The sequence below is a fragment of the Drosophila suzukii genome, unplaced genomic scaffold (assembly GCF_043229965.1).
Source record: "Drosophila suzukii unplaced genomic scaffold, CBGP_Dsuzu_IsoJpt1.0 scf_17, whole genome shotgun sequence".
Taxonomy (NCBI): domain Eukaryota; kingdom Metazoa; phylum Arthropoda; class Insecta; order Diptera; family Drosophilidae; genus Drosophila; species Drosophila suzukii.
The window spans coordinates 127,375-143,794 of NW_027255904.1; the positions used below are offsets into that span (position 1 = coordinate 127,375).

The window sequence follows — 16,420 nt, forward strand, 5'->3', positions numbered from 1 at the left end:
TTGTGTGGGTTGTACCGCAAGTTTGTTCCAAATTTTGCATCACTATCCGCTCCTCTGACTGATTTGATGACCACGAAAAGGAGGTTTAGTTTGACTGATGAGGCAATTAAAGCTTTTGAACAGTTAAAGCGGTGTCTCAGTGAGGCTCCGGTTTTATGTAGCCCCGATTTTTCTAAACCCTTTGCGATACATTGCGATGCAAGTAAAACCGGTGTAGGTGCAGTTTTAGTACAAGTCTCTGAGGAAGGAGACGAGCGTCCGATTGCGTTCATTTCGAAGAAATTGAACAAGGCTCAGCGTAACTATACGGTCACTGAACAAGAATGCCTAGCAGCGATTGTAGCTCTTAAAAATTTTAGGGCCTATGTGGAAGGACATAAATTTAAAATCATAACCGACCACGCATCTTTGAAGTGGTTAATGTCTAATCATGACCTAAATTCTCGCTTAGCTCGATGGGCATTAGCGTTGCAGAGGTATAGTTTCGATATTGAGCATCGTAAGGGATCCCTTAACATAGTTCCCGATTCACTGTCTCGCGTTAACGAGGATACAGTAGCCGCCTTAGACTTGCGTGAAGGGTTGCTCGTTGATCTCAGTTCTGAACATTTTAAGTCCGCTGGGTATGTTGATCTTGTAGAGAAAGTAGCGGCAAACCAAGCTAGTTTTCCCGATCTTAAGACCGACAGCGGTTACGTTTATCGCAAAGCCGAACACTTGACAGGAGAGCAAGTTCACGATGAGTATGCGTGGAAGCTGTGGATACCCAGAGAATTAGTGCCCGAAATCCTTTCGCGAGCGCACGATAGCCCTTTGTCGTCACACTGTGGCATACACAAAACAATTGAGAGAGTTAGGCGATACTATTCTGGCCTGGCCTTGTGTCGGATATAAAGACTTATATAAATGCCTGTGAAGTGTGTAAAACCACAAAAGCTCCAAATTTCGTACTGCGTCCTCCCTTAGGAAAAGCCCCTGAAAGTCAGCGATTTTTCCAACGTCTTTTTATTGACTTCCTTGGACCTTATCCTAGGTCAAGAAGTGGGAACATTGGTATTTTTATCGTTTTAGATCATTTTTCCAAGTATGTGTTTCTAAAAGCAGTTCGAAAGATTGAAACTAGTGTCGTTATAAAGTACCTCGAAGGGGAGTTGTTTATGGCGTATGGAGCTCCGGAAACGGTGTTGTCCGACAACGGTTCGCAATTTCGCTCTCATGCTTTTCAGAAGCTTATGCAACAGTACGGGGTTACGCACACACTGACTGCAGTGCATTCACCCCAGGCTAACGCGTCTGAGCGCGTAAATCGTTCTGTAATCTCTGCAATTAGGGCTTATTTGCGTCCTGATCAGAAGGACTGGGACGAGTATCTCGGTAGGATATGTTGTGCTTTGAGATCATCGGTTCATGCTAGTATAGGTACCTCTCCATACTACATGGTTTTCGGCCAGCACATGATTACCTCCGGTTCAACTTATTCGTTGTTAAGGAAATTAAATTTATTAGATGATCGATCCTTAAAATTTAATCGGGAAGATTCTTTTGACATCGTTCGTGATAAAGCGTGTCGGCGAATGCAGGAAAAGCACGATGAGAATGAAAAGCGGTATAATCTTCGATCTCGAATCGTGTCCTTTGCCGAAGGGCAAGAAGTATTTCGCCGAAATTTTAAACAAAGCTGTTTTCAGACAGGCTATAATGCCAAGTTCGGTCCTTCTTTTGTGAAAGCGAGGGTTCGGAAGAAGCTGGGGAATGCATATTACGAACTAGAAGACTTACAAGGACGTTTATTAGGCACATATCATGCGAAAGATATCCGCCAGTAACGTGCCTTCAGTCGTTATCAGTCTAGGGCAGTGGTCGGCAGCGGCCTATCTAGTGAGCATAGGGAAGCGTTCTGCCCACCCTCTGCTCGTTCACGTATAACGTACATGTTCGTGTGACTTCGGCATGGGTCTTCGGGTCATTTTTTTTCTCAACTTCGGCGCGCTTTTTTGTTGCTGCGGCAGAGGATCTCAGTGCAAAGCAGAGAAACGTCTCGCTTCAGCACGCCGCGCGCAAACTTCGTGTTTGTTACACTCACACTAATGCTAGGCAAACTTGTGATGGTATGTGTGTGCCGACCACTGGTCTAGGACATCATACCCTAGCCTGATTTTTCGGGGGGGCTTTGTAGCGGCGACTGAAGCAACGACATTTTTCCTTTTTAGTTCGGCCAAGAAAAATATTTTTTGTTTAGGTTTTTTTTGAGCTTAGCTTAGTTTCAAACCACAAATATTAGTAAGCCCGGTTTAGTATTTTTTTTGAGATGACAACTGAGCGTGGCGATAGTAATCAGCTGTACTAGGGTAGCGCTGTTAAGCTTGCTTTCAAACCACAGATGTTAGTAAGCCCAGCTTACTTAGTATTTTTTTGGGAATACCAACTGTCCACGGCTGGCATGATCAGCTGCACCAGGGGAGCTCTGGAAAGCTTAATTACCAACATGGCGTGATAACCGGCTGCGATGCATTTCCGCTGGCAGCCTAGACCAACATTACCCGGTTCCGTTCTATTTCTTTTCAATCGAGCAGTCGCGGAGTGCACATGCACTAAAAAATTTAAGTCCCCAGTCCCAAACAAGTTCGAAACTTTAACTCGGGTACGCGTGCATCTCGCAAGTATTGCAATTCGATAGTGAAAAATTTAAATAAAGACACCCGCCAAAGCTTAGATCGAGTAAGTTTCCCGGCGAATTGGTTTTCTTTCTGTGTCTAACCCCCGCCCGTGTCTCAGGCAGCTGAAGAGGAAAAACTTAGAGTCGTCCCGGCTACGAAAGTGTTCCGGCCAGCAGGCCAGCAGCAAGTTATAGTATTTTTGTGGTTGGATTGGCGAGATTTCTACCGGCAACGGCCCGGGAAAAAATCCCAAAACCCCCAAGACGTTTTCGGGGCACAATCGTAAGGTAGATATTCTCGAGAACAGTGTATTTTTTTTGGTATTTGCTGTAACCGTTCCCCAATCGTCAGGTTGTGCCCAGTTAGCAGTATGTAAGGTCGTCGAGACGAGGAGCATGTAAACCAGGTATCACCAACGGAAACCCACGTGCACGTACCGAGGAGCACCCCCTAGCTACAAGCGTACATAACCTGGTACCACCGAAATCCGGCGCCTGCACCGTGGAGCACCCCCATAAACGTCATGTGTACCTAACCCTGCACCAACGAACAAGCATGCGCAGCTAACCCTTTTGCACATGCGCGCATTTACGAGCCGCTACTTATGCACATGGACGTGTAAGCTTTTGGCGCACACTTACGCAGCGACACCGCGGGAAATCTCTAGGCCGCACATACACATCAGCAGCAGCCTTACCCCAATGCACATAGGCGCAAATTTTAACGGGGTTTAACCCTCTGCTATTTCTTTGTATTATCTCTGGCAATCAACCCAATCACTTGCCCCAATTGCGAGCATATTTAACCTGCAACCACAGTGAACCCCATGGGGGAAAATATCTAGGGAAATTTTAAAATATAATGGAGCGGATCTTAATTAGTTTATTGTAGATACTACCTAAACTTAAATAACAATTTTGTGCCTCTAAAGAATCGGGACATAATGGCAAGAAAGTTTCTTTTTAAATTGTTTTCAAAATATATTCTTAGTTCACTTTAACCCTATGGTGCAAAACGCCATAATCTTTTTCCAGCACACCTGCGTCGGGAGATCGATCTTTCGCCGATGGAAAAGTTGCCGTGAGTTTGAAAACTAAATGTTTATTTTCTATATCCACATTTATCTTTTGAAATCTAAACCAAACTTTTATTTGAACGTCTAAAAATAATAATAAACGAATCCCGAATCTAATGAAGCATTAAATTAACGAAAATATTATCCAACAAATATTAAGTACTTAAAGAGAATTAACTTGAATTTTAATTTTAAATTTTATCAAAAAATATTTTATTAATCCTAATTAAATTAAACCAAACAAATTAAATTAATATCTCACCCTGAAACGAATTGAAATTCTAAACTTTGAAACAACCGCCTTTATCTTACAAAAACCGTATATATATATACTCTCTTAATTAAGATTATATACCATTGTTTAAACATTATTACTATTTTTATACCTATTACTTTATCATGTATTACTATTACTGAACTACTGTTAATTATGTTTTCTTTCCTTGAATTAATTATAAAAATGGAAGCTTAAATTCCAAAATTTACTGAACTCCGCTGATGTTTTCTCGGTCGTAGGGTACAGAAGGGGTCACCAGAGTCATGCTCTTGCGGCGGGTGATCATAGGTAGGGTGGGCAACATGCGAGCACAATAACATCCGTGTCTTCGCTGCGTTAAGTTTTCTCCCTTTCTTTCGTTTCTTTTCTTTTCTTGAGTCTTTAAATTCTAATTCTTTCCGAATTTATTTATATTTCTTCCGGTTTAGTTAACTAACTTATAATTTTGTCGCAAGCACGCTCAATTCTTGGTCTGTTAATAATAATGTGTAGATGGTGTCAGGGTCAGTATAAAGCAAGAACAACACCCCCAAAGCCGACGAGTTAGTGCCGGACCCTAAAGCGTGCCCCGCAAGTACAGATCCTTCGATTCAAAACACTTCATTCGAACGTTACACGCTACAAACTACAGGTTTTTGTTAATGCTTATAGATTTCTTGCATTACTTCATTGTTAAGAATTTTAGTATTAAATACATCAATACATCAGACGATATTTTCTGAGCGGAATGATTGATTGATGATTGATTTTTAAAGGCTGTTTTAAATTTGTCATAAAGATTATATGAGATCCGAAATTTGGTCGTTAAGGCCGGTAATTAAAACTCTGAGAGCTGCCTTTCTATGCTTTTCGTTCCTTTCTGCTGTTATTGGGTTATTTCTACCATAAGTCCTACCATAGCCTATCACGAATGATTTGAACAGCAACGACAAATGGTGGGTGCAGCTTCCAGTGGGATATGCTCTGTTTCCGGCTCTAGTTTGATCCGTATAAAAAACATTCCTTTTTAAGTTCGCGTGCTTGAGCTTAACTGAAGAGGGAGAGAGTTAAGAATGGGAAAAAGAGGGAGAGAATACCTGAAAAGAAGGGTGCTGCCTAGATGGACTGGCAACTGCTAATGTGCGTTTGTCGGTGTCAGCAGCGAGGATGTTATTTGCCGCTGACATTGCCCACCCTACCATGATCACCGTAGCCGCATAACCTGACACAGGTTGGTGATCCCTTCGACACACGCCTAACTCCTAATCCTCTTCATTGATGCAAGCTTCCATTTGATAATATTTAACAATCCATGTTTAAACAAGAATGAACGCTATAGTCGAGTACCTCGACTATCAGATACCCATTACTCAGCTAAAGGGACAAAAGGGAAATGGATATATGTAAGCAGCAAAGCGAGATTGAAATGCGCCACCTACCCGCGATCTAAATATATGGTTATGTGTATGGTAGACAGATTTTAGCGTTAGAGTGGAAAAATCGATAGGTATTGACGGGACTAATACATTTCAGCTAAAATATTTTTTTATGCGGTTTCTCCGCGCTAGAGTGGGCGTGGCATATTCGCGTAATAAACTTGCCCTGCGTACAAGGCTAAGGAATTTAAATTTGAAATCACAATTCTCTATCTTTGATAGTTTCCAAGATATCCGAGTTCATACTCACGATTTTTTGAAATTTGTGGGCGGTTTGTGGGCGTAAAAGTGGGCGTGGCATACTGAAGAAACAAACTTGCGATGCGCAGGAATCTCAGGAATCTGCATGCTAAATCCCAATAGTCTAGCTCGTATAGTTTCTGAGATCTCAGCGTTCATTCAGACGGACAGACTTCTCCCTGTTACATACTTTCCGACGAATATAGTATACCCTTTTACTCTACGAGCAACGGGTATAAATGTGTTTAATATAAGAAAAGTAATACTAAATTTGGCCGTTACGGCCGGTAATGAAATCTCTGAGAGCTGTCTTCTTATGCTTTTCGTCCATTTCTGCTGTTATTGGTTTATTCCTACCATAAGTCATAATGATTTAATTGATTAATAAAGTTAATTTTCTATTAACCATTTTCTATTATTCCATTATGGATAATTTTCCCTGACTCAATCCACTCAATTCTTATTCGATAATATGAATGTGACGTTGTCACCAAAGACAAAGTCAAATCTGGCCATTATGGCATCGAAATTTAACAACGTACCATTATATGTTATTTTATTTCTTAATATTGATAAGGCAGAATAAAGGTATTTACTGCCTTTGGCATATTTCCCAAATTCATTATATGTAGTCTTTTTATACCCGTTACTCGTAGAGTAAAAGGGTATACTAGATTCGTCGGAAAGTATGTAACAGGCAGAAGGAAGCGTTTCCGACACCATTAAGTATATATATTCTTGATCAGGATTACTAGCCGAGTCGATATAACCATGTCCGTCTGTCCGTCTGTCTGTCCGGATGAACGCTGAGATCTAGGAAACTATAGGAGCTAGGCTATTGAGATTTGGCGTGCAGATTCCTGAGCTTCTTACGCAGCGCAAGTTTGTTTCAGCAGAGTGCGACACCCACTCTAACGCCCACAAACCGCCCAAAACTGCGGCTCCTACAGATTTGACGCTAGAATAAAAATTTTAACTGAAACGTATTGTTCTTATCAATACCTATCGATTGACCTAAAAAAAGTTTGGCACGCCCACTTTAACGCCCACAAACCGCCCAAACCTGTGACACAATTTTCATGCTAGATAAAAAATTTTAACTGAAACGTATTGGTCTCGTCAATACCTATCGATTGATCCAAAAATTTGCCACGCCCACTCCAACGTCCATAACGCTTAAAGCTGTCTACCGCCGGTAGGTGGCGCATTTTAATCTCGCTTTGCTTCTTGCATATCTCCATTTAGCTGAGTAACGGGTATCTGATAGTCGTGGTACTCGATTATAGCTTTTTTCCTTGTTTTATTTGTACCAGCCTGGCTGGTTAAAGGTTTTGAAGAATTCGTTTTAAGAATTTTCTCAAAAGCAGAAGTTATTTCTTTCACTATGTTTTTTATTTCCTCTATACAGAATTCTTAAATAATAAAAAAAACGTATCACTCACCAATCGTCTTCTCTGTTTGTCTTCCTGTTGCCAGATTATCCTATTTTGGGGTCGTCCTTCTCTTGATTGATGAACCTGTCGGGTTGGATTCCTTCACTTTTTTGTTTTTTACATTTTTAATTTTTGGGTCTTCCTTCTTTGTAACTTTTTTTTTATTTGGCGAGGGATTGCCCTTTAGACTGTTTTTTTATTTCAATTGTTTTTTTGATGATGATTTTTTTTCGATGATTTGATTAGTTTTTATTTTGTATAATTGTCTAGAGCAGTGAATTTTTTCGTTACGTTTGCCGTCATGGCCTCAACATCTTTCTGTCTCGCTCTCCGGCATATGGAAATAGCCAGGCCGTTAAGTATGTCCGCATACTAACAAAAAACCACATGTACTATTTAAAAGGTGTTTTTAAAACGGCGTTTAGTTTAACAAGGAAAACTAATGTAAAGCCTAGTACTCACATCGACGAAAACCGCGAGCTAGCCATAGGAGTGAGCGAGAGGCAAATACGCGGCTAGCACGTTTCGTCGGGTCTGTTTTTCAGCGCGGTACTCAGATAAGTTTAGTACTCACATCGACGAAAACCGCGAGCTAACCATAGGAGTGAGCGAGAGGCGAATACGCGGATAACGCTTTTCGTCGGGTCTGTTTTTCAGCGCGGTACTGAGATGAGCTAAGGAAATACCGGAAAAAATACCAGATTTAGCGAGTGAGTTTCGATAAGCGCCGTTAGCCGCGGCGCAAAGAATAAGAAATTTAATCTTTGGCGGTGTTCGTGGAAAACCGGTGTGGAATTTTAAAATTAAAAATGGAAGGAAAACCCTAAAAACGCCTAAAGGAGGTCTGTGCAGATGAAAAAGGGCGCCTAATCCATGCTGTTGGCCATTATTGTGGGGTTTCACGTACAGGAAGCAATACCACAACAGGGCAAATCTGCAGAATAGTTAAAGTGCTAGAGGTGATGTGAACGGGTGTTTCTGTCGATTAGGAGAAGCTGGACAGCTGTTTTCTGGCGACTCTGAGAAGCAGTGGACAACAGCAGTTTTAACAGCGAATGTTAGATTTCTGCTGCTAATGTTAGCAGCACGACACTACGAAGAAGACATAAGGAGAAGCTGGTCGCGTTTATAATCGAGCTTTTATATTTCCTAATTTGTAAAACAAAGTTAGCAATAAGTCAAAGATTGAAAGTATACAAATGAATATAACTAGTGAAGTTCAACATATTTCTGAGTTTTTATTACAAAGTGTGTGAAAGACCCCCAGAGTAGACTTCTGCTCAACTTTGACGATCGGGTGCGAATCGTCACAACATTTTGGTGGCCCATGAGGGGAACATACACTCATAACTTCATCAGCTTCCAATATTTGTAAACATACTTCAATCTTGTTTGCAAATCTATTATTAATTTAAACCAGCAAAGTTACGCAACCTTTGCCACGTACATCGCCATAAGGGAGCCTCGAATAACGGAGGAATCAAGAAGTCGAGGAGAACAGCGGATTCAACCCATGCCTATTGCCATCTCATGCGACACACTAGTCTCGTGAAGTTTGCCGTCCCCTTCCTTCAAAGCTTGATCGCAACACGAGCGGAACGACTGAAACAGGTGAGTGTGTTTGTGAGAGTATTTGTGCGTGGTTTTTCAAAGCAGAGTGCAATAGGAAAACATTTAAATGGGTAAAAATGAAAGTAATGGTAGTGATTTGGCACAACAGAGCTCGGCACCTTTGGCTGTGGTCGAGCCTTTTGCAGACATGTACGCAATGCAGATGGACTTATCTTCCAGGTTGACCCAACTAATTAAAAATGCTAAAAAGGACGGTCAAATAAAGAAAACTAAATCCTACTATGAGTTTCGCCTCAACAAGCTCAACGAGCTTTCAAAACAATTTTACACAAATCATCAAGCGCTCATTTTACAGCAATGTCCACGATCGCATCCATATTTTGCGGATGCTGTTGAAGACAATTTTGAGCAAGCATACAGTCACATTTATTGTTCTTTCGCCGATGAATACGAAACCAGGTTTCCAGTCCCAATACAGGTATCAGGTGATCAATCCATAAACAACACCCTTGTGCCCATTCCTGTTTCCACAATTCAGCTGCCCAAATTGCCCGTACCCCACTTTTCAGGAAATTTTGCAGATTGGCCATCCTTTTATGACAGCTTTACGCAGCTAATACATGAAAATCAATCTCTTTCAAACATTCAAAAATTTCATTTCTTGAAGCAAGCACTACCGCACGGACGAGACTAGGATATAAACCATATGGCATTAACAGAAACCAACTATTCAGTGGCATGGAACCTTGTGGTAAAACGATACAACAACCCTCGACTGCAGTTCATGTACAATATGAATGCACTGTACGGAAGCGAGCCACTGTCCAAGGAGATCGCGGTGGACCTTAGGAATTTGTTAAACTTGGCAAATGTATGTATTAGTGAATTCCGACGACTACACATTGCAATTGATTCCTGTGATCATTGGTTGGTACATCACTTACTCACAAAGCTGCCTATCAGCACAACACAGGCCTGGGAACATTCCCTGGGCAACAACGTGGAAATCCCCACCTTCACAAAGCTGGAGGTGTTTCTTCACAATCGATTGGTCAGCATCGACCTAATTGAGAGTAGGAAACCAGCCGTTCCAGTTAGATCATCTATACAATCGACCAACCATCGCCAGACAACCAGACCATCGGGAAACTCCACTGTTAGGGGACACAGCTTCCACAGTACTCTTGAGTCTGGATCCATAAACAACACCCTTGTGCCCATTCCTGTTTCCACAATTCAGCTGCCCAAATTGCCCGTACCCCACTTTTCAGGAAATTTTGCAGATTGGCCATCTTTTTATGACAGCTTTACGCAGCTAATACATGAAAATCAATTTCTTTCAAACATTCAAAAATTTCATTTCTTGAAGCAAGCACTACCGCACGGACGAGACTAGGATATAAACCATATGGCATTAACAGAAACCAACTATTCAGTGGCATGGAACCTTGTGGTAAAACGATACAACAACCCTCGACTGCAGTTCATGTACAATATGAATGCACTGTACGGAATCGAGCCACTGTCCAAGGAGATCGCGGTGGACCTTAGGAATTTGTTAAACTTGGCAAATGTATGTATTAGTGAATTCCGACGACTACACATTGCCATTGATTCCTGTGATCATTGGTTGGTACATCACTTACTCACAAAGCTGCCTATAGGCACAACACAGGCCTGGGAACATTCCCTGGGCAACAACGTGGAAATCCCCACCTTCACAAAGCTGGAGGTGTTTCTTCACAATCGATTGGTCAGCATCGACCTAATTGAGAGTAGGAAACCAGCCGTTCCAGTTAGATCATCTATACAATCGACCAACCATCGCCAGACAACCAGACCATCGGGAAACTCCACTGTTAGGGGACACAGCTTCCACAGTACTCTTGAGTCTGGATCCATCAGGTGCTCGCTCTGCCAACAGAATCACGTTCTAAGACGGTGCCCGGACTTCCTTGCCAAGGATTGTTTCGCGCGAAAGGTTATAGTCGACCGCTCGAAGGCATGCATCAACTGCCTTAGTGCTTCCCATTCTCTCAGTCAATGCAGCACCGAAACTTCTCGCAATGTGGTCAACGGCACCACACTTTGTTACATTTCCCGAATGCTCAACAAAGTTCTTCATTGACTCCTGAAGTATCCCGACAGCATGCTTCAGACTCTGGTCGGAGCGCAGCCGCTGTACAAAATGCACCATCAACGCAACTCTTCAGCGCAATTGCCTCCCATCTGAACTCAACGACCCTTCTTGCTACTGCACTGGTTTGGATCGTAAATAACTCCACTGGGCAGTCAGCTTTAGTTCGAGCTCTCATCGACCATGGCTCGGAAGGCACCCTCATCACGGAAAACATCGTTCAAGCGCTTAGACTCAAACGGCATCCTGTTCGAGCTGAGATCACGGGAATTGGTAATACGTCGCATAATCAGTGCAGGCACAGCACCGACTTCACCATAATCTCATGTTCAGGATCGGATTTTAATGCCTACGTATCCTCAGCCTTCATCCTTCGGTCATCAACAGATCATTTACCAAAACAAAATGTAAACATTATCCAAGGGTTATCCTTTGCAGATCCTAATTTCATCAAGTCGGGTCGCTTTGACCTACTTATCGGTGTCGACATTATCCCGCAATTAATGCTTCCGGACATACGCAAAGGGACGGTTGCAGAACCAATTGCACAAAACACACAGCTGGGCTGGATAGTTTTTGGACCAGCTGAAGCAGCCCAGACGACATCAATCTCCATTCGGTGTAATTTGGCAAACCTAAACAACATGGTACAGAGGTTTTTCGAATTGGATCAGGTTTCCACAACACGACAACTCAACGTAGAGGAAAAATGGTGTGAAGACCATTTTCAACAAACTCATGTCCGTCAGCCGAATGGGAAATATCTAGTTCGTTTGCCTTTAAAAACGTTGTTTGACCCCACACAGGTGATCGGCCGGTCAAGACAAATCGCATTAAACCGTTTCCACGCCCTGGAAAGGAAACTTAATCATCGGCCAGATTTCAGTCAACAGTATGCCAGCACTATTTAAGAGTACTTTGATCTAAAGCAGATAAAAGAGGTAAAAGGTAGTGAGGAAGAACACACTAGGATCAACGCTCAAAGGCAACTCTCAATCTCTGCGTGCACCGTTCCACATCATGCTGTGATCAAAGACGACAGTTTAACTACAAAGATGCGCGTCGTATACGACGCTTCGTGCAAAACGTCTAACGGGAGGTCTTTGAATGATATTTTATGCACGGGTCCCGCCCTACAAAACGATCTTGGAGGAGTTATACTCAACTGGCGTCTCCATCGGTATGTCTTCGTGGCCGATATAACGAAAATGTATCGCTGCATAGATATGCATGAAGAAGATGCCCAGTATCAGCGAATTTTCTGGCGCGATGAAAAGGGACTCATCAAGGAATATTTTTTGACTACAGTAACGTTTGGCACTGCCTCGGCACCCTTCACAGCAATTCGAGTCATACATCAGCTTGCGTCCGACGAGCGCGAACGCTATCCTCTGGCCGAGCATGTCCTTAAAAAGAAATCTATGTGGACGATGTTCAAACAGGACACGAGACCATCGACGGAGCTCTAAAAATTTGCAATGATGTCATCGCAGCTCTGCAATCAGCAGGCATGGAGCTCAAGAAGTGGGCATCCAACCATCCAGATATCTTAGAAAGCATCCCAACTACAGATCTCTCTAACAGTAGCATTTTTGAGATAGACAATAAGGACTCCATTAAAACTTTAGGGTTGTATTGGCATCCAAACAAAGATGGTTTTGGTTTTAGTCTTAAGTTTTCTCTCAATCCTATATTCACCAAACGTTCTATACTATCCACAGCAGCACGCTTATTCGATCCGTTGGGATACCTGGCACCAGTGATCATCGCTGCGAAAATCCTGTTGAAAGAAGTTTGGAGTTTTCGTATCGAGCGCAAGGACGAGCCCCCCGCATCATTAGATTGGGACGACCCATTGCCAGATCAACTCGCCGTTCAAGACCTCCCCGACATTGAAGAGATACACATCCCTCGTTGGTTAGGCTTCGATTTAAGGCATGTCTCGACGTTGCAACTACACATGTTTTGTGACGGATCATCCATGGCGTATGCAGCATGTGCTTATCTTCGAGCTAGTTGTACGGATGGTTCCGTGCAGGTTAACTTAGTAGCCGCCCGCAGTCGAGTCACACCTGTTAAGCCGCTAACAATTCCGAGAGTTGAGTTATCCGAAGCCCTGCTGTGTACACAATTAGCCGATTGGATTGTCAATCAACTTCAAGCATCACATCACACCATATCCGTACACTACTGGTCGGATGCAATGATAGTGCTGTATTGGATCAGCGGTGACCCTAGGCGTTGGAAGACATTTGTGTCGAATAGAATTGGAGCAATCCTGGAGGCAAGCTCGCCATCGCAGTGGAGACATGTTCTTACGCAAGAAAACCCAGCAGATTGTGCTACACGCGGACTCACCCCTTCCCAGCTGAAACACCACACGCTTTGGTGGAACGGACCACATTGGCTGCATCTTTCAGAGGAGCATTGGCCAGTCAATCCAGTTCAGTCCCCAAAATCAGAACTTATTTCAGGAGAGCAATCCTTAAAGCACATCGGAGCCCACATTTGTATAGAAGTGCAACCATTTATCGAATCATATTCCTCCTATAATAAACTCTTATTCGTTACAGCCTACGTCAAACGATTCATTTATAATACTCGTCACAAAAAAGCGGATAGACTCACCGGCCCTATTCAGGTATCTGAATTTCAACAGGCTTTGTTCGCACTGGTGCGGATGGTTCAACAAGAAGTCTATTTGGAAGAATTATCAAGACTACGATCCAACAAATTTCTATCCAAACACAACAAACTCAGCCAGCTATCACCGTTTCTCGACGATGAGGGGCTCATGAGAGTTAAAGGCAGACTTAAGAATGCTTTGCAGCTCTCCATGTCTCAACGCACACCAAAAATCCTTCCAAAGGCCCACCATTTGACGATTTTGGTTATAAGGAACGCTCATCACAACACCTTACATGGCGGCGTGCAACTAACTTTATCTACAATTCATCAAGTTTTCTGGATCGTCAACGGTAAACAGGCAGAAAAAAGGATTCTCCGACAGTGCGTAACCTGTTTCAAACACCGGCCGTCACCATCAAGCCAACTGATGGGAGATTTACCAGCGCACCGTGTCAATCCGCCCAAACGGGCGTTCGAAGCAACTGGAGTTGATTACACTGGTGCGATTGAGATAAAGTCATCCAGATTCAGAGGTCACACTTGCTATAAAGCATACGTTGCGGTTTTTATTTGCTTAGCGAGCAAAGCGATTCATTTGGAAGCAGTCACGGGAATGTCGGCACAGCATTTTCTGTGGGCGCTGCAGCGCTTTATCGGACGTAGGGGTTTTTGTCAACATCTATACAGCGACTGTGGAACCAACTTTATCTCATCCAACAAGTCTCTAAAGCTGTGGACCAATGAATTCTATAAAGGAATTTAAGAGACAGTAGTTCCTGAACTTACTCGTCGAAACATTCAGTGGCATTTCAATCCTCCACATAGTCCAAACTTTGGAGGACTCTGGGAATCCAACGTAAACGCTGTTAAAACCCATCTTTATCGATCGTTTAATGGGATTCGAATGACGTACGAGCAGCTGTCTACCATTCTCGTCCAAATAGAAGCGTGCTTGAACTCTCGGCCATTATGCCCCTTAACGTCTGACTTAGATGATTTGCAAGCTCTCACCCCTGCACATTTTTTAATCGGGGATTCGATGATGTCACTCCCTGAGCCTAGTCTTAAGGATTCTTCATTGAACACAGAGTTCCTGAATGGTCAAAGGATGTTTCGCCTCTTTTGGAGAAAATGGAGTGCAGATTGGCTATCTCATCTGCAGGCGCGCCCCAAGTGGCGCCACGAAACTGACAATCTTCAGCGTAACGACATGATCATCATCAAGGATGATCGAACTGGTCCTTCTGACTGGAAATTAGGGCGAATCATCGACTTACATCCTGGGGCCGATGGGCTCGTTCGAGTAGCTACAATTAAGACCTCAACGGGTATTTACAAGAGGTCTGTGTCAAAGATTTGTCGTTTGCCCTTGCCAAGATTTACTGAAGAGTCTAGCCCAAGTACACAACCCATGCACCTTTGAATATACCCGCATTCACTCCATAACACACTTCAACCTTTTCAGAGTTTAAGCATGGTCTAAGGCTTTGAATACTGGGTCCAGTATTGGGGGCGGCATGAACGGGTTTCTGTCGATTAGGAGAAGCTGGACAGCTGTTTTCTGGCGACACTGAGAAGCAGTGGACAACAGCAGTTTTAACAGCGAATGTTAGATTTCTGCTGCTAATGTTAGCAGCACGACACTACGAAGAAGACATAAGGAGAAGCTGGTCGCGTTTATAATCGAGCTTTTATATTTCCTAATTTGTAAAACAAAGTTAGCAATAAGTCAAAGATTGAAGTATACAAATGAATATAACTAGTGAAGTTCAACATATTTCTGAGTTTTTATTACAAAGTGTGTGAAAGACCCCCAGGGTAGACTTCTGCTCAACTTTGACGATCGGGTGCGAATCGTCACAACATGATGAGATCCACTAGAGAATCCCAGTGGGAAGGAACATGCCGAGTGGGACTTTGCTCGGTCTCCGACGAGCTCTCCATTGAGGAACCACTGGACTCCACCTCCACCAACTACTTGGCAACTAAAGCGGAGATGGAGGACGCACCGGCTTCTATAGGGAGGAGGAAATAAGGTCGCCTGCTAAGGGCCAGCTGGAGGAGCCATCACCAGCCATTACCAGGATGCTGGGCGACTAAATGCAGCATCAGGCGGAACAAGCCCGTTCCCAATCCGACTCCCACTTCCTCAAGGTCCAATATGCGTATTGGGATTCGGAGCTGAACTACAGATGGGGCGGGAAAGATACTTTACATAAATAAAACATTCCTTTTATTTGTATGTTCATTTCTTTGTGCACCAGCAGACTTTTCTTTTTTTATTTGTTCCAGTTGATTTGTTTTCCGTTTGTCAACAAACCCAGCTTCTTGACAGTAAGACCATGCTACATGCATTGCGGGTGAACTTTGAAAACTTCGGTCACACTGCAAAGAATAAGATTTTTCGACTAGTGAAACTCTTAGCAGGAAATTACAGAAAAAATACCAGATTTAGCAAGTGAATTTCGATGAACGCCGTTAGCCGCGGCTTAAAAAATACAAAATTTAATCTTTGGCGGTGTTCGTGCAAACGCGGCGTGGAAACTATAAATTAAAAATGGAAGGAAAACCCCAAAATCGACTGCAGGAGGTCAATGCAGATGAAATAAGACGCCTAATCCAAGCTACTGCCCATTAATGTGGGATTTCACCGACGGGAAGCAATACCACAACAGGGCAAGTACGCAGAATAGTTGCAGTGCTGGAGGATATCCGGAGGAACATGTCGAGTGGGACTTCGCTCTCTACATGGACATCCTGACGGTCGCGTCCTCGCAAAGAAAGTATGATCTGGACGTTCTACTAATAGAAGTATATTTTTAGCAGAACCACCAGTATTACGATCTCCGACTACCTATCCATTAGGGCTGGTGTCCGCATACCACCACCACCAGCTACTTGGCAGCTTAAGCGGAGCTGTAAGACGCGCTGGCTTCTATAGTGATGAGGAAAATAGGGCGCCCGCTAAGGAATAGGTATTGCCAAC

The 16,420-nt window shown here is 43.2% G+C and overlaps 2 protein-coding genes across 2 annotated transcripts; both read left to right on the plus strand.

The window, feature by feature from the left end:
• The first annotated feature begins 9,375 nt into the window (after window positions 1-9,375).
• On the plus strand, window positions 9,376-12,275 carry LOC139354725 (uncharacterized). Its single transcript, XM_070998962.1, has 5 exons — window positions 9,376-9,540; window positions 9,622-9,924; window positions 10,153-10,740; window positions 10,818-11,453; window positions 11,739-12,275. The coding sequence occupies exons 1-5, from the start codon at window positions 9,376-9,378 to the stop codon at window positions 12,273-12,275; spliced, it is 2,229 nt and encodes a 742-aa protein (XP_070855063.1).
• Window positions 12,276-12,287: 12 nt separating this feature from the next.
• On the plus strand, window positions 12,288-15,534 carry LOC136117219 (uncharacterized). Its single transcript, XM_065867313.2, has 5 exons — window positions 12,288-12,330; window positions 12,528-13,316; window positions 13,380-13,934; window positions 14,523-14,775; window positions 15,426-15,534. The coding sequence occupies exons 1-5, from the start codon at window positions 12,288-12,290 to the stop codon at window positions 15,532-15,534; spliced, it is 1,749 nt and encodes a 582-aa protein (XP_065723385.1).
• Window positions 15,535-16,420: the final 886 nt, after the last annotated feature.

What these genes read in the sequence shown, in the direction of transcription:
- LOC139354725 (XM_070998962.1), top strand. Translation starts at nt 9,376, where the DNA reads ATGGCATTAACAGAAACCAACTATTCAGTGGCATGGAACCTTGTGGTA. An exon ending in TTCAGCTGCCCAAATTGCCC is followed by an intron (nt 9,925 to 10,152) that starts GTACCCCACTTT and finishes CCTCGACTGCAG; the next exon opens with TTCATGTACAATATGAATGC. An exon ending in CCGAAACTTCTCGCAATGTG is followed by an intron (nt 10,741 to 10,817) that starts GTCAACGGCACC and finishes GTATCCCGACAG; the next exon opens with CATGCTTCAGACTCTGGTCG.
- LOC136117219 (XM_065867313.2), top strand. Translation starts at nt 12,288, where the DNA reads ATGTCATCGCAGCTCTGCAATCAGCAGGCATGGAGCTCAAGAA. An exon ending in AACTGGAGTTGATTACACTG is followed by an intron (nt 13,935 to 14,522) that starts GTGCGATTGAGA and finishes CATTGAACACAG; the next exon opens with AGTTCCTGAATGGTCAAAGG. An exon ending in TCAACGGGTATTTACAAGAG is followed by an intron (nt 14,776 to 15,425) that starts GTCTGTGTCAAA and finishes TGGCAACTAAAG; the next exon opens with CGGAGATGGAGGACGCACCG.